General features: G+C 41.1%; 1 protein-coding gene across 3 annotated transcripts in view; it reads right to left on the bottom strand.

The window, feature by feature from the left end:
* Nucleotides 1-25,675, bottom strand: part of MYRIP (myosin VIIA and Rab interacting protein) — a 365,531-nt gene that overhangs the window by 27,697 nt on the left and 312,159 nt on the right. For all 3 annotated transcript variants that reach the window (XM_055321757.1, XM_055321756.1, XM_055321758.1), the window contains one exon: nt 19,484-19,723. In XM_055321757.1, the coding sequence (XP_055177732.1) occupies nt 19,484-19,723 (240 nt within the window). The remainder of the gene's footprint in view (nt 1-19,483; nt 19,724-25,675) is intronic.

Here is a 25,675-nt window from a genome sequence, read left to right as displayed (position 1 = left end):
CATAACGACCAAGAGCAGGTAGCAGAAGAGAGGCCCTACCCTGCACTGTGAGCAATAGGCTGCAGATCTGAGGGGACCCCAGCAGTACGTGACTTTGGGGTTGGTCCAAAAGCACAAGAAAGAAGTAAGGAACAGTGAAGATGAGGAGGATCCTCTGGACAGCAGTCTTGGAGGTGTGGTGACATGGAGACCAGCACTGTAGCCTGGGATTTGCTGAGGATGACAAACTGGAGAAGGGAGATGGGGACCAGGCAGTGGCCTGAACACCAACCTCAGGAGTTTGAGTTTTGTGCTCCCAGCTATCAGGTGCCACCGAAGGCTCTTGCTGCTGTTGTTCTCAAGAGCTGGCATTTCCGGAGCACCTCCTGGGTGCCAGGCTCTGGGATAAGCACTTTATTGGCCTTGCCTCCCTGACTCTCTTGGCCCTCTGATGCACGTACTATGATCACATCTCACAAACGAGGAGCTGAGCCTCAGGGATGGGTTTGCTCTGAGGCTCTGCACCCAGATCTGCCCGATTTTGAAGCTTAGGTTCCTCACATGCCCAGCGAGAGGCTTAAGCTTTAGGAAGCCCGTTCTGACTTCCAGAGGAGGAACAGATTTAGGGCTGGGGAGAATTCAAGGCAGAGAAAAGTGTTGGAAACTGCTACTGCAGCTGGAATTCAAGGTCACCGGGGCCTGGGGTGGGGCAGCTGCCAGGGAGCCCAAGGATGAAGAGTAGTTTTCTGGAAAGAGAGCTGAGAGCATGCTGTGGCTGCAGAGTGGGTAGGGAGACAGCAGGATGGGCTGTAATCCCAGCCGAGTGAGCTTAGTGAACCCAGTGAGCTGGCACAAATCGATGCCAGTAAGGTTTCAACGCCAGCAGAGCAAGAGGGGTTCACTGGACTCTTGGAATAAGGGAAAATATAATATTTCAAAGCTCTTTCTGACAACCCAAGAGGCTATAATTACCAATGGCCAGGATGGAATAAGCTCCAGGTTATCCATGTAGTCTTTCTTTTGAATCTATCATTCTGCTATCAAGTCTCCTGGAGACGCAACCTTCATAGTTGGGAAAAAGGAGAATATGGTAAAAATGTGGCACCCTCCATTCTCCTTTCAGCGTTGTGACAAATGAACGTTCTTCAGGGGGCTAATGAGAGACCGCCGGACATCCCAGATAACCCAAGGAAGAACTTTCCCAGGGCTCTTCTAAGGACCTATTTTAACGCCAGGGAGTGGTTCTCATGCAGTGTAGAAAAGCCCCTCAAGGAGCTCAAGTTACATAAAAGTCGCATGGTGCCCCACCTTCTCCCCTGCTGACCGTTGCTCCCAAGACCTCTCTAGGAGTGAAGAGAAGAAGAAAGAAGACAGCCAACTCAGAGCTAATGTGAGTCCACCTGGTGCCATTAGGACTCCAGGCTTCTATTACATTTAACCCTCACAACAACCTGACATGGTTGTTGATTTAATTCCCTCTTTAGAGATGAAGAAACTATGGCTCAGTGAAGAAGATGCAGAGCTGGGATCTGAGCCCAGAGACTTTGGTCTTCAAAGCCCACGCTCCTTCCCACCTGTCACACCATCTCCTCCACACATAATTCCTAGGACCCAGTGGTTTGTAGGAAGTGATTGTGGAATTGAATTGTATTGAGTAATCAGATCAGTGAACACTAGGTCAGCGAGAGAAGGGCCGCATATGGGGAAGCCCTCAGGTCATTCCGCAGCTTCTACCAGTTGACATTGATCTGAATGAGATCCTTGATTTGGCGACACCATCCACCAAGTCACACTATAGAGCTTGAGGTCTCCCCAGTGATGAACTCTGGTTTTGAGTCCTACTGAACCTGCTTAGGACTGAGCCACCAAGGACACTCAGTGAAAAGGGATGTGGTTTATAAGGAAATCTGCTCTAAGTGTGGCCCAGACTTCACTGTCTCCTCCTTACTTTTCTGTCTCATATTACAGATGCTGTCTTGGCTTTATGAAACGCTTCCATCAAACTACCAGAGAGAGCAAGGAAATTTGTCCAAATGCCCTGATTTCATGTATTTTTTTCCCTTTTCAAAGGAAAGAAAAGAAACTCCATATGTCCTTTTAAATAGTTGACAGAAATCTGCTAGAAAAATTCAATGCAAATATGTTTCAGCTCTCATAAAACATAAGGCACTTCTGACGATGCCTCTACAACCCATCGAAATACATTCTCCATGAACAGACCCCTGTCCCTGAAGTGACTTGATGAAAGAGGGTGACACAGAATTGTGTCATTTGAACAAATGTAATAAAATGACAATATGAACCACAACAGAGATTAGAGGAATGTTTAGGTTGTTAAGTCATCCAGGTTTTGATGGTCAGGGCTATTTATGAAAGAAATAAGATTTCCTATCTTAATGGTGATGACAGAAATGAATTTTTGAAAATGTGCTATTTGTAGTTTCATTCCAGAATTAAACTCCCTGGTCTATATGTTTTCCTGAGGTCATTTTCTTGTTTGGTGTCAGCCACCTGACACTTAGTGAAAGTCACTTCTGGATGGGCGAGGATGACAGAGGAGGGGGATGCGGGGGTGGTTACCTTTGACAAAACCTGCCCTGGTAGGTGTACTGCAGGCAGGACTTCCTTTCCCAGCAGAGGGGGTAATATTTTTTGCTTTTGCATACTGATTGGCTGTTCCTCAGAGAAACAGTTCCCGATACTGATTGAGTGTCTGCCTTCAGCTCAGGTCATGATCCTGGGGTCCAGGGATCGATCGAGTCCCACATCGGGTCCCCACAGGGAGCTTGCTTCTCCCTCTGCCTGTGTCTCTGCCTCTCTCTCTGTGTCTCTCATGAATAAATAAATAAAAAAAAATTTTTTAAAGGAAATGTTTGCCCACTGCTGGTAGTAACTGGCGTTTGCCTGGGAACATGCTTACTTCTTCAGAAGCCCAGTGAGACATGGAGCCACCTTCCACGTTCGCTGGGAAAGGAGATGGCACATTGGAGCCTGAATGATCTTGGTGAATGAAAGGTTCTCCTTGTCACTTCTCTCCTGACACCTTTCCAGGTCTCCTAGGTCTTCCAGGCAGGTAACTCTTTCTCTTTTCCCTGCTGTATTGCAGCTCTTGGAATAGTTCAACAATTATTTGTTGAATAAATGGCAAATGAACAGGGATTTCACTCTCCAGAGCTTGTATAGCCACCTCTCACAAGGGATGCTGGCACGTCTTTATTGTCTCCTGTATGTTCTGTCTGGCCCGCACACATCTATGAATATTTGTTCCAACACCATTTATTAAGAAGTTTCTTTTTCAACTAGGGGTGAGAGGTAGGTGGGAATCATGAAATAACTCATGAGTTAAATTTTAATATATTCCAGGTACTTCTGGGCTATTATATTATATCTTGTATCACTCTCTCACAACTTTAACTACTGTGTCTTTAAAGCATACTGTAATATCTTAATACGGGCGTCCTCTTCACTCCTATTTTAGTTTTTGTAAATGTTTCTAAATTATTCTTGACTTTTTTCCTATTAGATTTTCTTTCTTTTGAGAAGCTAAAAAATGCCTGGTTCAGATTTTGATTTGACTTACTTTAGGCTTCCACCTTAATTTTGGGAAGAATTCACCTTTACGTTATCTTTTCTTCTATCAGACTGCTAGGTTTCCTGGAGAATTGCAGTTTTCTTAAGTTTTAATGTCATATTTTTTGGTTTCTATTGTGGATAGAGTTTATTTCCATTTTATCTGCTCTCTCCAACTCCCAAACTTGGTTTGAGATTCATCTGCAAATTTCATTGCAAATTAATGGCTAAACTAGAAGCTCCTGTTATGAGGAATTCTAATGTAAATCCTAGAATTGACACTTGAGCTGTACTGTGTAATTATGTCGAACGATGTGGATTTATGGATATATCTGCTACTAACAGACCTTTTCTTCAAATGGAGTGGATTTTTACTTTGCATTTATTTGTGTTCAAGGTTGCTGTAGTCTTTTGCAGGCTCTTTATGTCTCAGGTAAATGTACACGATCTCTGATCTTATTGTGGAGGCCTTCCTTGCTGTGCAGGGATCCTTTGTATTTGTCCACATAGTTTCCTTTCCCATAATATGCAAGAACTATTTCAAACCCTCTCTACAATCTCAAAACTTCAATTCCACTACTCCTTCACCTTCAGAAGACAGACTTGCCTTCTAGGTCAGAGAGCAGATGGTGTGTCTGGGTGGAATACAAAACATAAAACAAAACCTCTACAACTTCCCGACATCAAATCTACCCACTTACTTGTATCTGGACCAAATCTGTCTGCTATTTCATTGCTGATGCCCTCATCTGTTTTCTGGACCTCATTCTCTCCATTTCCCCAAGAGTCTCTTATTGTTGGACATTTAGGTCATTGTTTCCCTACAAGAATAATGCAATGCTTGGTGGATGGCAATGATATACCCTGTGCTACTTGTTCAGTTTTTCCATAGGATAAAGGATGGAAAGTGCAATTGCTGGATCAAAGGGTATGCCCACTTTGATTGCTAGGAGTTACCCAGTTACCAGGGCGCTAACATTTGCTCCTACTGTTTTATGAGCATTAGACTGCCTCTTTCCTTGAACTCTTACCAACATTGGTTATGGTTCTTTTAATCATCCAATTGGTTAGGCAAAGTGACATTTCCTCGTGTCAATTTGCATCTTTGTCGCTCGTCTAAACAAACAATGAACTTTGTCCCGTTCATGGCTGTCTTCCCAGTGTCTCACTGTACATTTGTTGAACGGGAAAGATGAATGTGCAAACCATACTCTAAGTTCTAGGCTATATGTTGAATTAAATATGGTTGAAATGCAGTTTACGTTAAATATTTTTTTCACATGCATATTGGACATTTACTTTTTTTATTTATTTATGATAGTCACAGAGAGAGAGAGAGAGAGAGAGAGAGAGAGAGAGAGAGAGGCAGAGACACAGGCAGAGGGAGAAGCAGGCTCCGTGCACCGGGAGCCCGACGTGGGATTCGATCCCGGGTCTCCAGGATCGCGCCCTGGGCCAAAGGCAGGTGCCATACCGCTGCGCCACCCAGGGATCCCTACTTTTTTTTGTGTGTGTGTGAATTACCTGCTTATGTGCATTGCCTTTTTATCCATTAGCATTATGAGGCTAAGTAATTCTTTGCCCAACATATATTTAAGCAGTATGTCCTCCCAATTATTGTTTGCTTTTTAATTTTATGGCTTTTGAAAAATCAACGTCTCCCCCCAGCCCGATTTATTGAGATATAATTAAGACACAATATAGTATAAATTTAAGGTGCATAACATGATGATTTGATACACATATATTGTGAAAGGATTACCATAATAGGGTTAGTTAATACCTCAATCATCTCATATAATCACATTTTTTTTTGGTGTGTAGTGAGCATATTTAAGATTTATTTACTTAGCAACTTTCAGGTATATAATATAGTGTTGTCATAGCTATAGTCGCCATGCTGTATGATCCCCAGAACTTATTCATCTTATAATTGGAAGTTTATATTCTTTGACCAACATTTCCTCATTTTATCCATCCCACAGACCCTGGCAACCACCATTCTACTCTCTGTTTCTATGGGTCCAGCTTCTTTAGATTTTATATATGAGACCATATAGTATTTGTCTTTCTCTGACTTTTTTCACTTAGCATAACACTCTCAAGGTCCTTTCATGTAACAAATGGCAAGATTTCCTTATTCCTCATGGCTGAGTACTCCATTGTACATATATATCACATCTTCTTTACCCATTCATCTGTAGATGGATATTTAGATTGTCTCCATATCTTGGTTACTGGATAATGCTGCCATGAAGTTAGGAGTAGATATCTCTTCCAGATACTGATTTCATTTCTTTTGGATATATGCCCAGATATTACTGGATATTATTGGACCATATGGTAATTGAACTCCCATATTGTTTACCAGTGGCTGTACATTGGTATATTCCCACCAACTGTGTACACAAGGGTTCCCTTTCTTCCATATCCTTTCCAACACTTGTTTTCCCTTATCTTTTTGGTGGCAACCATTCCAACAGGTGTGGGGTGATATCTCATTGTGGTTTTGATTTGCATTTCCTTGATGGATTAGTGATATTAAGCATTCTTTTCATGTACCTACCTATTGGTTATTTGTCTTCTTTGGAAAAATGTCTATTGAGGTCCTCTACCACTTTTAAATTAGGTTGTTTACTTTTTTGCTATTGAATTGTAGAAGGTCCTTATATATTTTGGATATTAACCCTTATCATATATATGGCTCGCAAGTATTTTCTGTCATTCTGTACGTTGCTTTTTCATTTCACTGATTTTTTTTTTTTTTTGCTATGCAGGAGCTTTTCAGTTTGATATAAGTTCCACTTATTCATTTCACATATTATTTTGTTACTTGTGCTTTTGGTGTCACATCCAAAAAATCATTGCCAATACCAATGTTGAGAAGATTTTCCCCTATATATATTGAGGACTTTTAGAGTTTCAGTCTTTAACTCATTTTGAGTTAATTTTTGTGAGTAGTGTAAGATAGGGGTCCAGTTTCATTCTTCTGTATGAGATTATCCAGTTCTCTCATATTATTGAAGAGATTATCCTTTTACCATTAAGTATTCCCAATTGAATATATAAGGGTTTATTTCTGGGCTCTTGATTCTGTTTCATTGATCTATATGTCTCTGTTTATCCTAGTACCATACTATTTTTACATCTATGACTTTGAAGCATAGTTTGAAATTAGGAAGTGCAAAGCCTCCAGCTTTGTTCTTCTTTCTCAGGATTGCTTGGGCTATTTGGGAATCATATGTGGTTTCATACAAATTTTAGGATTGTTTTTTTCTATTTCTGTGAAAAATGCCATTGGAATTTTGATAAAATTTTGATAGGAATTGCACTGATTCTACAGGTGGATTTGGATAGTATGAACATTTTAACAACATTAATTTTTCTGATCCATGAATGTGGGGTGTTTCCCCATTTGTTTGTGTCTTCTTCAATTTTTTTCATCAAAGTCTTATAATTTTCAGAGTACAGATATTTTACTTCCTTGGTTAAATGTATTCCTAGGTATTTTGTTGTATTTTTATGCTAATATGAATGGGATTTTTTTTTATTTTACAGATATTTATTTGTTAGTGTATAAAACACAACTGATTTCTGTATGTTGATTTTGTACCCTACAAATTTACTATATTTGTTGATTAGCTCTAACAGTTTTTTGGTGGAGTCTTCAGGATTTTCTCTATATAAAATTATATTTCCTGCAAACAATGACAATTTTACTTCTTCCTTTCCAAATTGGATGCATTTTGTTTCTTTTTCCTGTCCGAATATTCTGGATAGGACTTGCTGTCTATGATGAAGAGGCATGGTGAGAGTGGGCACTCTTGCAAAAGAGGAAAAGTTTTCTGTCTCTCACCATTGAGTATGATGTGAGCTGTGGGCTTGTCATCTCTGACATCTCTGTTAAGGTATGTTCCTTCTCTACACAATTTCTTGAGAGTTTTTTTATGAGAGGGTGTTGAATTTGGTCAAATGCTTTTTCTGCATCTATTGAGAGGATCATAATTATATTTTTTCTTCATTATATTAATGTAATATATTATATTTATTGATGTGTATATATTGAACCATCTTTGCATCCTAGGGATAAATCCCACTTGATCATGGTGTATGATTCTTTAATGTGTTGTTGAATTCAGTTTGCTGACATTTTGTTGAGAATATTTGCATCTATATTCATTAGGGATATTGGCCTGTAGTTGATAGTGTCCTTATGTAAGGGTAATTCTGACTTCATAAAGTGAGTTTGGGAGTATTCCCTCCTCTTCAACTTTTTGGAAGAGTTTAAGAAGGATTGGCATTAATTCTTTAAATGTTTGGTAGAATGAACCACTATACCATCTGGTCCTGGGCTTTCCTGTGCTGAGAGGTTTTTGTTTACTGATTCAGTCTTATTCATTATTGGCCTATTCAGATTTTCTATTCCTTCAAGATCAGTTTTGGTAGGTTGTATATTTCTATGAATTTATCCATTTATTCTAGGTTATCCAATTTGTTGGCATACAATTTTTCATAGTATTCTCTTTGTGATATTAGTTGCAATGTCTCCTCTTTCATTTCTGATTTTATTTATTTAAATCTTTTCCCCTTTTTCCTAGTCTAGCTAAGGTTTTGTCAATTTTATTTTTCCCCCATACCAGTTCTAGTTTCGTTGATCTTTTTTATTGTTTTTCTGGTCTTTATTTCATTTATTTCTGCTCTTTTCTTGTTATTTCTTTCCCTCTGCTAACATTGGGCTTTGTTCTTTTTTTCTAGTTTCTTGAGGCGTAGAGTTGGGTTGTTTATTGAGATCTTTCTTTTTTTCATAATGTAGGCATTTATCGCTATAAACTTCTGTCTTAGAATTGTTTTTGCTGCAACCCATAAGTTGTGGTATTTTGTTTCCATTTTCATTTGTTTGAAGGTTTTTTATTGCCCTTTTTATTTATTTATTTTTAAATATTTTATTTATTTTATTTTATTTTATTTTATTTTATTTTATTCGAGAGAGACCAAGAGAAAGCATAAGCAGGGGTGAGGAGGCGCAAAGGGAGAGGGAGAAGTAGACTCCTTGCCCAGCATGGAGCCTGACGTAGGGCTCAATGCCAGGACCCCAGGATTACAACCTGAGCCAAAAGCAGATGCTTCACTGACTAAGCCACCGACCAAGCCACTCCTGATTTCTTTTTTGACCCACTGATTTTTTTTTAGGAGTGTGTTGTATAATTACCATATAGTTGTGAATTTTCCAGTTTTCCTCCAATTATTGATTTTTAGTTTTATACCACTGTGGTAGGAAAAGATACTTAGTATGACATGAACCTTCTTAAATTTGTTAAGACTTGCTTTGTGACCTATGATATGTTCTGTTCTAAAAAATGCTCCATGTAAACTTGGGAGAATGTGTATTCTGCTGGTGTTGGATGCAATGTTCCATATATATCTCTTAGGTATATTTGGTCTAAAATATAGCTCAAGTCAAACATTTCCTTATTGATTTTCTGTCTGGATGATTTATTCACGTTCAAAGTGGAGTACTGAAGTCTCCAGTTCTTATTATATGGTTGCTTATATCCTATCAGATCTGTTTGTATTTGCTTAATATATCTAGATGCTCCAATATTGGGTGCATATGTATTTATGATTTGTATATACTCTTGATGTATTGACCCCTTTATCATTCTATAATGACATTGCCTCTTATTACAGCATTTAGTAAGTCTATTTTGTCTGATATAACTATAGCTACCTTTATTTTCCTCTGGTTTCCATTTTCATGGAATATTTTTTTCCATCCCTTCACTTTGAGCCTAAAGTGAGTCTTTAAAGCTGAAGTGAGTCTCTTATAGGCAGTGTGTCATTGGGTCTTGTTTTTTTTTTTTATCCATTCAGTCAGTCTATGTCTTTTGATTGGTGAATTTAATCCATTTACATTTAGAGTAACTATTCACAGGTAAAGACTAATGAATGTATCTTATTAATTGGTTTCTGTCTGTTTTGTTTTTCTCTTGTTCCTTTCCTTCTCTCTTGCTCCTTTCCTTTGTGAATTGATGATTTTCTATAGTGGTATGCTTTGAATCTCATGTCTTTATTTTTTGTGTATCTACTATAGAGTTTGCTTTGTATCATAAGGCTTACACAAAACATCTTATAGATATAGCAGTATATGTTATGCTGGTAATGACTTCAATGCATACAAAACTAATTTGACTATACATTTACCTTATTAGTGTACTGTGTATTTTTATGCCTTAATATTATTAATTAGTGCATCTTCATTTTAGCATGAAGAACTTTCAGCATTTCTTGTAAGGCAGGTCTAATGGCGATTAATTCCCTCAGCCTTTGTTTGTCTGGAAATGAATGAGGTTATCTCTACATTTCTGAAAGACAACTTTGCCAGATAAAGTAGTCTTGGTTGGCAGGTTTTTTTTTTTTCCTTCAGCATTTTAAGTATGTCATTCCACTGTATCAGCCTGTACAGTTTCTGCTGAGAAATCTTCTGATAGCCTTATGAAGATCCCCTTATAAAAGTGCTAAGCTTCTTTCCTCTTGCTGTTTTTAAGATTCTCTTTTTATTTTTCATTTTTGTTTTATTGTGATGTGTCTTGGAGAAAATATTTTTGAGTTTAATCCATTAGGGAACTTACAAGCTTCATGAAATTGGATGGTCAAGTCTTGCCTCAGATTTGGGAAGTTCTCAACCATTATGTTTTAAAATAAGCTTTTTGTCCCCTTTTCTATCTCTCTGTTCTCCTCTTTGGTCTCTAATAATTCACAAATTGCTTCTCTGGATGGTATCCCATAGTTCACATAGGCTCTCTTCACTCTTTTTCATTCTTTTTCCTTTGTTTTCATCTGGCTGGATAATTTCCAAAGTCCTGTCTTCTACTTCATATGCTTTTTCTTCTGCTTGATCCATTCTGATATTCGTATTCTCTATTGCATCTTTCATTTCATTCATTGTATTCTTCAGCTCCAGAATTTCTGTTTGGTTCCTTCTTATGATTTCTACCTCTTTGTTAAACTTCTCATTTTGTTTTATGCACTATTTTCCTAATCTTGTTGAATTGACTTTCTGTGTTTTCTCATGGCTCATTGAGTTTCCTTTAAAAAGCTGTTTTGAATTTTTCATCAGGTAAATCAGAAATCTCCATTTTTTTGGGATCAGTTACTGACAAATTATTGTGATCCTTTGGTGGTGTCATGTTTCCTTGATTTTTCATGTTCCTTTAAGTTTTGTGTTATTGTCTTTGCATTTGAAATAACAGTCACCTCTTCCAGTTTGTACTGACTGACTTCAGGAGAGAAATACCTTCCATCAGCTTAACCAGGGATTCTGAGGCTTTCTCAGACCTTCTATAGATACTCCTGATCCACACTTCTTCCTCCCTCCTGAGGCTGATTTTGTAAGCTTGTATGCCTTCTCTTAATTCTGCAAAGCACCAAGCTGAGTGCTGACAGCCTCCTTTTTGCTTTCCTAAGGGCAGTGCTACCCTCAAGTTTCTGACCTCTCCTTTGCTTACAGATTCAGTCCTGTTTTAAATGCATGCTTACTAGCCATCTGCCAAAGCTTGCTCCCACTATAGCCACTGGAAGTGCACACAGGGAGCCAGCCATGGGGTGGGGATGTGTGTGGGTAAGGCACACAAAGCACTGAGGGTGTCTGTGGGCCAGTGGGGGGGGACCTGTGGATGAAGTATCCCAGTGGTGGGTGGGCCTCTAGATGGAGTCCATGATGCAGTTAACAAGATCTGAGTCCATTTGATAGATTCTGAGCCCTGGCTGTTGTTCTTATACCTGCTCATCATCTCCTACTCATGTAGATTATGACTCAGTATTTTGAATGGGGCAATCAATAAGATCTCTTTGGTAGTGTTCTGCACATGTGAGGAAGCTGGGTGCTCACCCATATGCTCTTACTTTCTCCTGTGGGAGAGATCACAGGCACTGAGTTGTGCCACCCTGGGCATGGGGTGAGATGGGTTAAGCCAAACTGTTATTTTTACCCTTTCCAATGTGTCCAGTCTTGGATTTGTTTTTATTCCAACAGTGTGCTGGGACTTCTCTGATGGATTCCTGGACTTCCACATTCCTCTTGCAGGTGGGTAATCATATAGATCAGTGTTCTCCAAGGGCTCCTATGGCTGAGGGGGGCTGGAGCTGGCTCAAGGCCATGTCAGGGTTCATAGCTGGGGCTGGGGTCTGTATTCCTATTACTTGATGTATAAGCGAGTAAAATTCCTCCTGGGAGTCTATATGAATCATTTTCATTTTTAAAAAAGACTTTATTTATTCATTTTTATTATTATTTTTATCTTTTATTGTTTGTTTTACATTTTTAAATTTAAGTTCAATTTGCCAACATATAGTATAACACTTAGTGCTCATCCCATCAAGTGCCTATTTACTATTTTTTTTAGAGAGAGCATGAACAGGGTAGGGGCAGAGGGAGAGGGAGAAGGAGAGAATCCTAAGCAGACTTTGCATTGAGTGCAGAGCCCAACACAGGCTCAATCTAACGACCCTGAGATCATGACCTAAGCCAAAACCAATAGTCAGATGCTCAACCAACTGAGCCACCCAGGCACCCCTAAATCATTTTCATTCTTTACAGTTTTCATAATTTTCATCAAATGGCAAGTCTCAAAAAGCTAATAGCTATTACTGTTGAGTTTTTAGTTTCCTATTTATCAGCTATGCTTCTTTCAATATTTATGAATACTTATTAATTTCCTACTATATGTCAAACATCAATCTAGGAATTTATCAAAATAATTATGTTTCCCCCTTTAATCTGTGAATATAATGAAAAATATTAATAGTTTTCCTAAAGTTGAGATTATTACATTCCTAGATAAAATCCTACTTGGTCATTGGAAGTTAGTATTTTTTTAAAGATTTTATTTATCCATTTGAGAGAGAAAGAGAGAGAGAGCCCAAGCAAGGAGAGTAAGAGGGAGAAGTAGGCCTCCTGCTCAGCCTGATTCAGGGCTTGAGCCCAGGACCCTGGGAGTTGACTTTATGTTAACATTGATATCACCAAAAAGGTTTCCATAGCACACTGAACTTCAGAAACCCAAGGCTCTAGGGATTTTGGAATGGTCAATAGATCTGTTTCCTTGATCATGGACCAGGATTGTGTTTCCCTGTCCCCAACTGACCAAGTCACCTGGGCACGGCTATAAATTAGTATTTTAATAGGCAGTTGGAAACAATTTGTTAACATATTAAGATTTTTTTTTATTATTAACCTGTGAGATAGTATGTAAATTTTTGGAGGCATGTGATTTTTTGGTCAGATTCAGACCAAGTTTTTAAATAAATAAAGTGAATTTGGATACCTTCAATTTTTTTGAATACCTTCAGTTTTTTAAATGCTAAATAATGTGGGAGTCATTATTACCATGAATGACTGATGGATTTTATTGGCAAAGATCATTGGGACTAGCTTCTTTCTGAGGATAGTTCTTTAACCACTTTGCCAATTTCTTCTGTCTGCGTTGTATAGTCAGTTTTGCTCATTTACTTCTTTAAAAGTAGTAAATATCATTATTTAAAAAATATTTTTTATTTTGTAAATGATATAAACATCATTATTTACAAAAATCATTATTTATAAAATCATTACAAATATCAAAGTATCCACCTATAATTTAAAATAAGACTTAACACCATACATACTTATTTTTCAAATGTATGTACCTGCTATTTTAATTAACAAAATAAAAATTTATATAAAAGCATTTGCAATCATAACTCATCATGTACTTATTCGTAATAGTAGATCTATAAAAATAGTAAGATCTTATGATGGTCAAGATTTTTTTTGATAATTTTTTTTTAAATTTTTTTTTTTAAATTTACGATAGTCATACAGAGAGAGAGAGAGGCAGAGACACAGGCAGAGGGAGAAGCAGGCTCCATGCACCGGGAGCCCGACGTGGGATTCGATCCCAGGTCTCCAGGATCGCGCCCTGGGCCAAAGGCAGGCACCAAACCGCTGCGCCACCCAGGGATCCCTTTTTTTGATAATTTACAATGAGTTCTCATTCAGGAAAAACTCTGTTAGGTGCTTTGAGATGAGTATCTGTCATCAGAATTATCTATTTCATTGAGAGTTTTTTTTTAATGGAATATATGTTCAGTGTTTCCAAGGGCCATTTTGGCATCAGTTGGGATTATTCTGTGCTTTTAAAAAATAGTACTTACTAAGCTATTTATTATAATGATGAAGTGTCCTGCTATTAACTTCATTTTTGCATTCTCAGAATAAATGTTTGAATTGTATAGGCATGTGATCCTAATACTGAAACATTTAGTTTACCAATATTTTATTTAGGATTTTGGTATTTGTGTTTGTATATGAAACTGGTTCTTTCTTTCTTCTTTCTTTCTTTCTTTCTTTCTTTCTTTCTTTCTCTTTCTTTCTCTCTTCTTCTCTCTCTCTCTTTCTTTCTTTCTTCTTTTTTTTCTTTTGTTTTTATATTCTCTCTACTCAAATGTTTTCCAAGAGCACAATCCTGCTTATTCTACAGAACTGCAGATACATAATATGTTCTTTGCCTTCTCTCCCCTCTTACCTTCTATAGTCCCATTTTCTCAGGGCATGTAACTTTTGGGCTTTTGTGGGGCACGAGCTCTGAATCACTGCCTTTCTAGACCTTTCTATTTGCAACCTTCTAGAGTAACTCTGCCCTTTTCTTTTCAAACTGCATCTGTCCTATGTCCCATTGTATGGCTGTGGCTGAGGCAACATCAGTTTTTCCTGGTCTTTCGGATTAACACCTGCATTACACAGAGGCTTTAAGGAATCCTTGCATTGGAGTTCTGGACAATCTTTCTCTAGTGCTCAGTTGATCTTCCATCTAGAGGAGATGATGTTCTTCTGAAGCCCCAGTAGTCCAGGAGAGTATCTGCGGAACTTTCTCCCAGGCAGGCAGGCCTCTCCCCATACACACATGGTTGAGGGAATGAGTGATGCCAATGACATCCTGAGGGGTATGGAACCTCCTCACCAGTTCAAGCACTGTGGATAAGAGCTGTAGCTCTAAGTGCCTGCTAAAGCTTCTTTTCCCACTAGGGCAACAGTTAAATGGAAAGTTAGAAAAGAGGTGTTAATTCTTCAATAGGCATAGGCCTACTGAGATCAGTCACTTGTAGGATACAAGTCAGTATCTAATACTATATTTTCTCCAGCACAAACTAGAGATGAAAACACTCTTATCAAATAGAATGTGACCCAGGATGAAAGACACCGAATCCTGATATGAATGGTGAGTTATTTTACAGGAGTGAGACACATGTGGATAGAGTTGACTTTATGTTAACATTGATATCACCAAAAAGGTTTCCATAAGCACACTAAACTTCAGAAACCCAAGGCTCTAGGGATTTTGGAACGGTCAATAGATCTGTTTCCTTGATCACGGACCAGGATTGTGTTTCCCGGTCCCTTGATGTTCCTAAGTGGAGAGCAGCCAGGACAAGATGCATAAATTCATCTTTTGTTTGGGGGAGAAAGACATTCAATAGTTTAGAGAAGTCTCAATACTCTGATGAAAATCATTCCACAGAATTATACATAGGGAAGATACCTGCTGTGACCCCCTTGTGAAAGCAAAACCCAATGATCCAGCTACTTGAAATAGTAATAGACAAAGGCATTTTAAATAAATGCTTTCAAGACCCTGGCTATATAAATTTGACTATAATGCAAGAATTTACTAATTTGGATCTTCAACAAACATTCATGTTCCAGGAGCTTGGTACATGAGACGCCTTTTGTCATATAAACAGTGTCATAAATGATACTTATGTCAGGAAACAAAAATATATCTAATCAGTTATATATAGAGAATCATGGATTTCTGGAGCCAGAAGGGACCTTGTGGACCACTGCTCTAAGCCTGGAAAGATTAGGGGGCTTGTAGGAGATCCAGCCCCTGAATGTAGTCTCTAAACTTAGGCCAGGAGTTCCAGGCCATCCTTTTGCTCCTTCTTTCAGGAATGCTGCCCTTGCATACCTCGAGGCAGACACTTCTAAGAACTGCTTTGGCCAGGACTTTCTCCCAGACCCATTGGCATGGACATCTGCCCAACAGTAGAGGAGGAGTATGTGCTCACTTCTGGGCTCTAAGGACCACATGGTTTAAAGGATTGACCCCTGAGGTTTAATGGAATAAGATGAGTTAAAGAAGAAAATGACTCTTTGGGAATCCAGTTCCCAAGATGTTTCTGGGCTTGCCCCCCAAGTTCTACAACCTTGTTCTTCAACTGGTTAAAATTCAGATGGCAGGGACCATCCTCCTGACTCTCAGAGAAAGTGAGTCACCTATAGGACAAGTTTGCCTATAGCAAAGGGCTGACTCCAGTCAAGATAAAGCATGTTTATAAAATGGTTCTGCTGCTGGACAGGATTCTGAAGCACCAATTCCTACACAGGTTGCCATACTAAGGACACTAAGCAGCTACTTATGTCATGTGACTATGGGAACATGTGCATTCCTCTGCTTTGGCTCCCAGACAGCAGGGCCAGTGGTGGAGGCAGGGGGACAGTGATGGTCGAGCAAAGCTCTCTCTGTGTAAGGCAAGGCTCCTCTCAGTAAGGCAAAGGTAATTAGTAGCCAATTGGGCATCTGGATCTCCTTGCTGCCTACCCAATACTGAAATACTTTGAACTCAGGACTCTACATTTCTCCTGTTTGGTTACTTACTTAGTCTGGTTTATCCCAGAAGCAGACTCAAGATAGGGATTCAGTTCATTTGGGAGGTGACAGGAAATAGTGGTGGAGGAGGGGGAATAGGGGCAGGGGAGGGAAGGGAGTCAAGGAGGACTGTTCATCACAGTGGGTGCCTAGAGCTCAGTTTGCCGGGGAACTCGGGGAAGTCAGTGTGTAACTCTGCTCCAGAGTCACCATGGCAATGGAGGCCAAATAGCTGGGGTTTTTATTTTCTTCTCATCAGTCACTGGTTAGGGCCGCTCCCAGGCAATTAGGGCTGCTCCCAGGCAATGTTCTCTTTCTCACTTCCAGCCTGCCTTCTGTACAAAAAGAGGAGCTCCTGCTGAATCAGGGGCCTTCAGGCAGTTGTACTTTGAGTCAGTGGGCATTGCCATGGTAAAGAGATTAGGGGAACACAGACAACCTCTGAAATAGTTACATGAGCCCAGTTCCACTCCCAAACCATGCTGTGCGTGAGCAAGCGTTGTATGTGCACATGTGTGCTGTACCAACTAACTGTGGTTGGATCACAGGGGCAGTCACAGTTATTCTGATTCTGAAGACGGGAGCGTGGAGCATTCTCATGCAATGTCTTCCCACTTATATTCCACATAGCACGACAAAACCCCAGATGTGGTTACAGACCTATGCTTGACATGCCAGGTGTTGACCTGAAATAGGTACTAAGCTGTTCCTTCAGCACCAGCAGACGGATGTTAACTCACAGCAGTGAAGTTTATTTTCCTTAAGGTCATTATAGGGGGTATGGTATTTACCAAGTTCCTGCTGTGTGCTAAACCGTATGCTATAAAATTTAACCTCACAACTCTATCAGGGGGTAGGATTATCCTCATTTTACAGATGAGGTCAAGATTTGTTTATCCAATCAACAGTGAGGCCCCGGGCTGGGTCCCAGAGATCAAGTGAAAAACATGACAGTGTGGGCCTGTTGCAGTGCTGGGAGCCGTGTCAGGGGCTACAGGGCAGTTCAGGCTGCTGAGTGGAGGAAGGACTGGAGCAGCCATGCAGGGCCTGGAGGGACAGGGAAAGTAGCTGGGGGACAGGGTACAGTGACAGGCAAGAAATGACCCTGGCTTGTTCTGAGCACTGGCAGTGAGTTAGCACACTAGCCAAAGTTCTCAGAGTCTGTAAATATTGTACGGCTACGTTTCAAATTCAGTTTAATCTTGAAGCCTATCTCTGTATCCTTCTGTTTCTACATAATATTGAAGATATGAGCCTTATTTCTGTTTTCCTGTCCCAGAGTAACACATGCCTGATGCGGAAAATATATGTTAATTATTTTTTCAGTTTGCTATCTGGATTTTTACATACAATAAATGATATCTGATTCATGGTAGGCTGGGGAAAGACATTTTGAGAAACTGACACACTTGGAAGCTTGAATAAAAGCAACTCTCCTAGTTTTTTGCTTAGCTTGAGGGCACAGGGCACGATGGGGGGCTTGCCTTAGATTTTCTCCCACTGGCTCTTCCTTTCTCTGTTAACATTCTGTCCAAGAGAGCACAGTGCAGATTGGTGGCTGTGCCTCCAGAAGGTGAGGCCTGCAGGCTGACAAGGGGTGGGAGTACATGACTCATCATGGCCTGGAATGCTGCTGGAACAGCAGGAGCTGTTGGGCCTTGTGACCATCAGGCAGCAGAGCCAGTAGGATGCAGAACCATTGTACGAAATAATGTGATATTCTTCAGTTACCATCTGGCTCTTAGTTCTGGGAGACAAAAGTGACTGTAATGGGGTATTGGTTCAAGTAACAGAGAGGAGCAGAGCCCATTACCATTGAAAAAGTAATGGGTTGGAGCCCAAATCCCAGGGAGGGGCTGCCTGTGAAGGTCAAGCTCCATGCTCTAGTCCACAGACGTGCCAGGGGACAAGTGTGTGCACTGTCTACAGGCAAAGGACTTGACAGATTGAGAGGTATGAGACCTCAGTGGTTATGGAGGGTGGGATGGGAATGAGTGAAAGGCAGTCTGAGCTGTTGGGAGGGCTCAGGGGCTTGGCCATGGAAGTTGGCTTCCACTTCCCTCTGGGCCTGCCTTTGACTATCTGCAGTCATTGCTGGCTTGGCCTTGGCTCTTCCCATGTAGCATCCTGGCTTGGCTGTTGAGCAGAAGAAGGGGCTCATTCTCCCATTCATGTGGGCTACTGGTACCTTGTTAGCTTATATAATGTACTCTCAGAATAGGGAAAAAAGTGACCACAAGTGCAAAGAAGTCTAGATGTTTCCAGGCAAGATCTTATCTGAGTTACAGAAGAGGCAGCTCATCCTAAGAGAATGAGCCTGTGATTTGGGGCCAAGCAGATTTGTGATACTAGCCATGGGCCTGCGGTAAGTACCTTTCAGACAAGCCTCTGCACATACTTCCAGGGTTTTTTTTATGAAACGAATTAACTAACAGAAGCAAAGCACCGGGTACATTGGAGACACTCAACAAACATTAACTTCTTTCTCTTCCATTGGAAGCAACAGGGATATCCAGACTCTAAAGTGGCCAAGTCTAGCATGGATGTGCTTTGGGAAGCTGTGGAAGGATCAACAGGGGGTAGAGCACTGCCTGGGAACCTCCTTTCTGCCAGGGGCTCTTCCTTCTGTGATTCCTTAGCAGTGTCCCTGAGTACTTGAGGGGGGGTTAGTTTGGGACTGTAGATCAGATGGTGGGGGTTTTGGGGGCTTTTACCTGTTTAAGACACCAGGATTCCACATAAGGTTTGTCGGGAAAATGATTTTGAGGCTAAGACAAACTCAAACCTGTAGAGTGCAGGGATAAACCATGCAGAAGGCCATGTTTAGCCCAAAGGCCATGGTCTGAAGCTTCTCGGTTGACTAAAAGAGGGATGGCTAGGTGCTCTCCACACACAGGCAAAGTTCCTCTGGAGAGGGCAGGGGCAGGAAGCAACACAGCTCTTTACCAATGAGGGAGACTGTGAGCATTAATTACAGACTTGGAAGTAAAGGGCTGTCTTGTGAAGCAGAAGGAGAGGACAGGTCTCAGGAGGCCTGGGACCCACAGGGCCCTATTCCCCACTGAACCACTCAGTCCTAATCAACAGGGGTTTCTGGGGGCCCTCCTGTGTGCACGGGATGGGCATTTGAGAGATAGCTGCTCCCCTCCCCCCACCCCCTGGACCACACACTCTGTGCAAATATAGAAGTTCCTCTGCACACTGGCTGCACAAACCGAGCTGCCTGCAGGTGACTTCCTGGCGCTTACCTTCTTCAGCTCTTCCTGAACGCCCTGGCTGTTGTCTTCAGAGGACAGACTTTCCTTGTGGTTCTCAGACTCCGTCTTGGGCTCTGACTCCTGATCTTCTCCTGAAGAAGTTTCCTTCTCGCTCATTTTCATTGCTAACTCGTACAACCTGTTTCTCAGTTTCTCTTCTGTGGCTGTCACACCACTCCGAGGGTGCTGAGCCTCGCTGCCGATGTCCGTCTCTGACAAATCACCCGACACCTAAATGCAAGTGAGCATTATGAGCCAAGGACTCCTCTGCTCCAGTCATATTGCTTGTTTCCCAATCCTCCCCCACCCCCCCCCACGGTAAGGATAGTCCAGGAAAGTCAAGCTCTTACCCGATCTGCTTTCTCTACAGGTGGGCTTTTACTTTTCACTTTTGCTTTCTCAATTACATGCACCTTAACACTTTGTTGAAGGGCTCAGGCAGGTGAGCATCTGTACTCAGAAACATGTTTGAATTCATTCAGCATTTTTCACTCACAAGATGCTTATTGAGTGCCCACCATGGGGAGCACTGCGCCGATGGTACAAGGCTAAACACGCCTGCTTGACAGCCCCCTGGTGGAGGCAACATGCTAAACCTTAGGTGGTAAATGCAGAGAAGGCGTGGGGAAGGACGCTCTGACAGCCCGCCTCAGGGGCACCTAATGGCAGGGTTGGAAGTCAAGGAGAGCTTTCCAGTGGAAGTGATATTCAAAGTGGAAGTGGTGGGACGCCTGGGTGCCTCAGCAACTGAACGTCTGCCCTCGGCCCAGGGTGAGATCCTGGGGTCCTGGGATCCAGTTCCACATTGGGTTCCTGGCAGGGAGCCTGCTTCTCCCTCTGCCTATGTCTCTGCCTCTCTCTCTGTGTCTCTCATGAATAAATAAATAAAATCTTAAAACAAAAACAAAAACAAAGAAAATACACAAAAAATTCCAAAGTGGAAGTGGTGATACAAAGCGTAGCAGTTACCCAGCCAAAAGGGAGAGGGAGGGAAGAACAGTATTCTAGGCTAAGGGCAAAGATTTTGAGATGGTGCCAGGTTCTTGCACTTAGGTAAGCAATACTGTGTGACCTTCCCTTGACAATTACAGTCGCAGCTTAATAATTATACCTTTGGCTCCTACAATCCATTTGGTGAATACCTCCTAAGTTCCTTATAGGAATAGATCCTTGACCAGGCCTGGGGAACTTCAGGAAGACAGGGCAATTGTGACTCTCAGTCTGTCCTTGGCCTTACGTTGGATAGACGTGTATGAAATTTTAACAAGATACCCTTCAGTATATGATCAGGGTCCATTACACCCAACTTTAGTTTTTGAGTTTCCTCTTTGAGTTGCTTTATCTATTTATAAGGCTCAATATTTCATTGCTTTCATTTCTTCTTGAGGCGTTCCCAAAGAACACAGAGCAAATTTACTTATTTTTTTTAAATAAAATAAAACTCATTCTATTTGGTCATCACTATGTGGGCTCATTGGACCCTTTCATAAATCTGTGATACATGATGGCATCTTTGTGATCTTATTTTTCTTATCTTTTTAAATATTTTGCTCTTTCATTGTCCTGGGAATTATCTTTCATTATTACTCATCAATTATTCCCAATTATGCTAAAAGAAGCCAAAATAATAAAAGGGAAGAATGGATTTGCCTGGAGGGATGATTCAGTAACACAATAAATCATCATCTATTTTGAGTCTGCTTTTAGCTCATTGCATACAGTTGAGAATTCAAAATTTTTCATATTTGCAAAGAGAAGAAAAGTGATGGAGAAAAACATTTCACAATTATTAGATGACTCAGAAGATGAATTCAAAAAGAAGGAGAGCAACTCTTTAGACTCTAACAATGACAGTAAGTTGATTGTAAAATTAAAGTATCAGACTAAGAATCTTCAGATGGTAGTGTCTGAAAGTAAATTTTCCCAAACTCAAGAATTGATGCATAAACAATGTATTTATAAGGACAAAAAGAAATACGGTATTTTCACTCAGTCATTCAACAGGAAGGGCTTCATCATATAATATTTTGCAGCAAGAATCTAGACCATTTGTTGTGCTAAAAAATGTGCACATTCTTTATGATGTTTGTACACCAAATTTACTTGACACCATTGTGGCTGGACAAATGCTGAAAGCAGCTGTCTATAGCAGGTGAGTAGAAGGAAACAGATGACATAGAAGTGAAAAAGAAGAGCCCCTGGGTTGATTAAAAAAAGAAAGTCCACTGGAAATGATGGTTTTTCTGGTCCTGAGCAAGAATCAGTGATGAGGGTCTCAAGAGAGGTGACCAGTGCTCCAAGTGTGCTTAAGAAGGAGGATTCTTTTGTCTTTTGGCATAGGGAAGCTCAATGGGAAGAATGGCCTCTGAACAGGTTCTTGAAAGATGAGGAAAATTTTAATATGTAGACATGGGATCAGGCATTTTTGATGAGGAAGCAGCAGGACCAGTAAGACCCCAGGTGCATGAGACTGCTTGGTGTAGCTAGAGGAATCAGACTCAGAAATGAGAGAGGGAGGCTTTGGGAGGAAGGAGAAAATGGGCCTGGGTCAGACTGCAGAAGGTTCAGGAGGAGCCTAAGGAGCTGAGCTTGTCTAACAGATAGTTTCACTGTTGCCATGTGGCGTGTGCCAAACTAGCTCAGAAGTCAGCAACTGGCCACAAATCCACACTCAGTAACCTTCTCTTATCAGCCCACTCAACAGATTTAACACACTGAAGTATCAATTAATCTTAACTCTCGATTTGGTTTTCTTTAGCTTTGGCCTATTTCTTTATCTCAAAAGAACCTTTGAAGACTTGGATGGATGGTGATTCAGTCCACATTCAGCGAACTTATACTGAGTGCCTACTATGTGCTGGGCTTGTGCTGGCCACTGGAGCTCACAGGTGGGAGGGACAACCCTCCTGCTCTGGCAGCATTCACCATGTGGTAGAGAGACATCATCCTGACATACTATGTACGACACAGACACATGAGCTCTTGATGAGACTCAGGGAGGAATCCTCACTTAGCTGATCGATGGATGTTGTTGGGAGAGAAAGAAGAATAGGTGACAGCTGAATAGAATCTTAAAAAATGAAGTTCTAGAGGTTATCAGGATATATATCAAGTTTTATCTGAGTGTTGAGAATTGTGTTAATGCTAAATGATGGCCCTGGAGTTCAATAAGCACTGTAGCCATACACATGGGGATCTGACACACGGAGATGCGATACTGGATTTTGCTTGTTCCTCAGTTAGGATCCAGGGAGAAGGAGCCTACAGGCTGCCTGTGGTCTCCGAACCTTTGGCTCCTAATAATTTGGGTCAGCTATATCAGAGTTGGATCAGAACCTGAAGAGTAGTTTCAGAGGGAGGCCTGAAGGGGCTCCAGGTTCATATAGGGTGCAGAGAGCATTCAGAAGTGGGCTCAAAGAAGGTCATTGTTGGTTCTGGAAGGTGAGCTTACCAGTGGCTCCTCTGGTGGGAAGGAAGGAACTGCCTTGGGGCTGGAGAGCCAAGTCCCTGGGGGTGATTAGCATGACAGCCAGGGTGGGGCCTGAGGGAGAGGTCCTGGGTTCTGACCACACAAAGGAAATGACCACAGTTTCTCAGGCCTTAGGATACCAGCAGGGTGGGAATGACTTCGTGAACAGGGACCCCATCACTGAGGACACCTGTAAGGACGCAGAGGACACTGGTCAGCAATCAAATGCCCTGCAGCTACCAAGATACCAGAGGCTTACCTTCAGGATCCCCAAGATGGCAAAAGTGGAGAGACTGGAGGGGCTGGAGGGCTGATTATTTATCCAGAAGAGGAAAGATAGTTTTAAAGAGATGAAGTTGAAATCACAGAAGACTAAGTGTTCCTGGATTGGTTAGTTTACACTGTTGGCTCTATAGAGTGGGAGGTGGAGGAGGAAGGTTATAGACGTTACAGAAGGACAAAACGTCACCTTTTCCTTGCATGCCATCAATGCAGCATGTGGAACTCAGAGACCTGGCTAAATAGGAAAGCATATTTTAAACACCTAGGGATGGAATACTCATTAAGATAAGGTAGTACAGCTTCTTAAACAAGAGTCTGCTAATGTATTCTCAGTGGTCTGCAAGTTCTTATTTATAATAATTTTTAAGTTTTGGTTTTCATTTCACTGATTAATTAAAAAAGAAGGCACCTTCTGAAATACCAGGGGACTGAGTATTGCCAACTTGATCTCCACGGATCTTATGGTTTTTTTTTTTTTTGGATCTTATGTTTTGAACCAGATATCTTCTGAACAATTCCTGAGGAATCTGACTTCTCAAGTTTGAGAAATACAGAGACAGACATAAATGGAGGTGATGGGGAGGTGAGAGTGGGGGTCAGGACTGGACAGTTCTCATGGCCGAGCACATTAGTCGGTGAGTACTGTCCTGGGCACAGGACACTCGGGATCTCATTCAAGTGGCCACCTAGTTTGCTCTGTATCCACAAGGGGGCTGGGGTAGAGTAGGCTGTCTAAGGTCATGTGACCAATGTGGGGCTGAGCTGAAGACAGCTTGACCCCGAAGGCCAAGCTCTTTCCATGCTTCCAAGACAAGGCCAGATGCTCCAGATTAAACTATTCTCATTACAAGAGGAAGATGGCAAAACCACAGAGTAGGGACAGAACCCAACAGGCAAAGGATTTAATCTCTTCTTTCAAATGCAAGATTAAATGAGTGAGAGGATACTTTTTGTAGAAGCTTTCTGGAGATGGATACCTTCAGATTTCCTTAGAGGACTGACTGTCTTTACCTTCATTCACCCTTGTGATCTGTCTTTATGCACCCTGAAATCCTGCCTACTTTAATTTAAAGCAATTTTTCTCCTATTACGCCTCCCCATCACCCTTATCAAAATTCTCCACATGTTTGAAGGGAGCCATGTCAACGTCTTCTAGACTGAGCAACCCCAGTCCTAGAAACTCTTTTTCACAAAGCCTGTCTGTCTTTCATCTACCAGGTCACTTGAGGGAGCAGTGGGAGGCTCAGTATTTTCTCCACCTTTAAAAAAAAAAAAAGAAAAGCCAAGCTGAAGGATGACTTTCAAATGTTCCATAACAACCTTCGTTGAATATATCCCAGTGTCCTGGCGGCTCTCCCTGTTCTTGTTGATGAAAAATACCAAACCTGACCTAAAAAGCAGGTTCTGCAGCTTGCTTTTAGATATTTTGGTGAACTTCAGAGAAGAGCCCTGACTTACAGGTTACCCAGTCCTGAGTTTGTGGCAAACGCATGTAGTTTTACTTGCAAATGCGTTGGCAGAAGAAGAGAGGATGAGCCTCGGGGCTGGCTGACTCTATTGCTGACCTGTTTTTTCTGAGGACTTGGACAATTTTTGTCTCCGGTGCCTTAATGCAGAGATTTGTCCTCTCTCAGTGCACTGCTATTAACCTAGAACTGGTTTTATACACATTCAGTGCCCTGGTGATGAAGGCATTTATTTTTTTATATAACTGGTGTGATAAGAACACATACACTTACACAAATACACACCAAATCCTTGACCATCTAACATGATAGAAACAGAAACATGTCACCTGGAATCTTATCAAATTTAATGCTATAATCCATTTCCTCTTGCCTCAGTGAGAACCCCTTCATATGGAAGGACCTGAGTCTGGCCAGTGGAACTACACAGAAGGCAGGTGTGGGTGCTGGCTCTTGGGTATGCATTTGCTAAAGGAGGTTGTGAAAACTTAGCACCTAGATATCGATCAGGAAGGTTTATTTTTAGCTTTTACAATTACAGGTCAGTTGTCCTGGTATGGATCCCAGGCTGTTTCCCGAGTCTTTCAGATTATAAAATTGATTTAAAACAAATGGAAAAAAACTTAATCTCATCTGGGGCACGTTTCCTCCTCCCAGAACAAAAAATCCTGCCTGACTAATGGGCTCTGCTGCTCCTCCATGTTTTTTCTCTTTATAATCTCCTATCTGACAGGGTTAGACTACGCCATTTGTTAAAAGGGCTGCTATTCGTTCCCCAGAATTATGGCACTACCATATAAAATATCTAGAAAATCACTAGCCTGGCCTTCTCAGGTCTATATTTACACGAGAAACAGACATTTGAGACACAATTATTTTCATGCTGACCACAATTGTTCTATCACTTTGTAGAGAAATCTGTTAGGAATAAAGCAGCATAAATAGTGGTTTCCATCTTTGTTTTTT

Source organism: Nyctereutes procyonoides, unplaced genomic scaffold (genome assembly GCF_905146905.1).
Source record: "Nyctereutes procyonoides isolate TBG_1078 unplaced genomic scaffold, NYPRO_anot_genome, whole genome shotgun sequence".
NCBI classification, from domain to species: Eukaryota; Metazoa; Chordata; class Mammalia; order Carnivora; family Canidae; genus Nyctereutes; species Nyctereutes procyonoides.
This window is presented reverse-complemented; position numbering and strand designations above follow the sequence as displayed.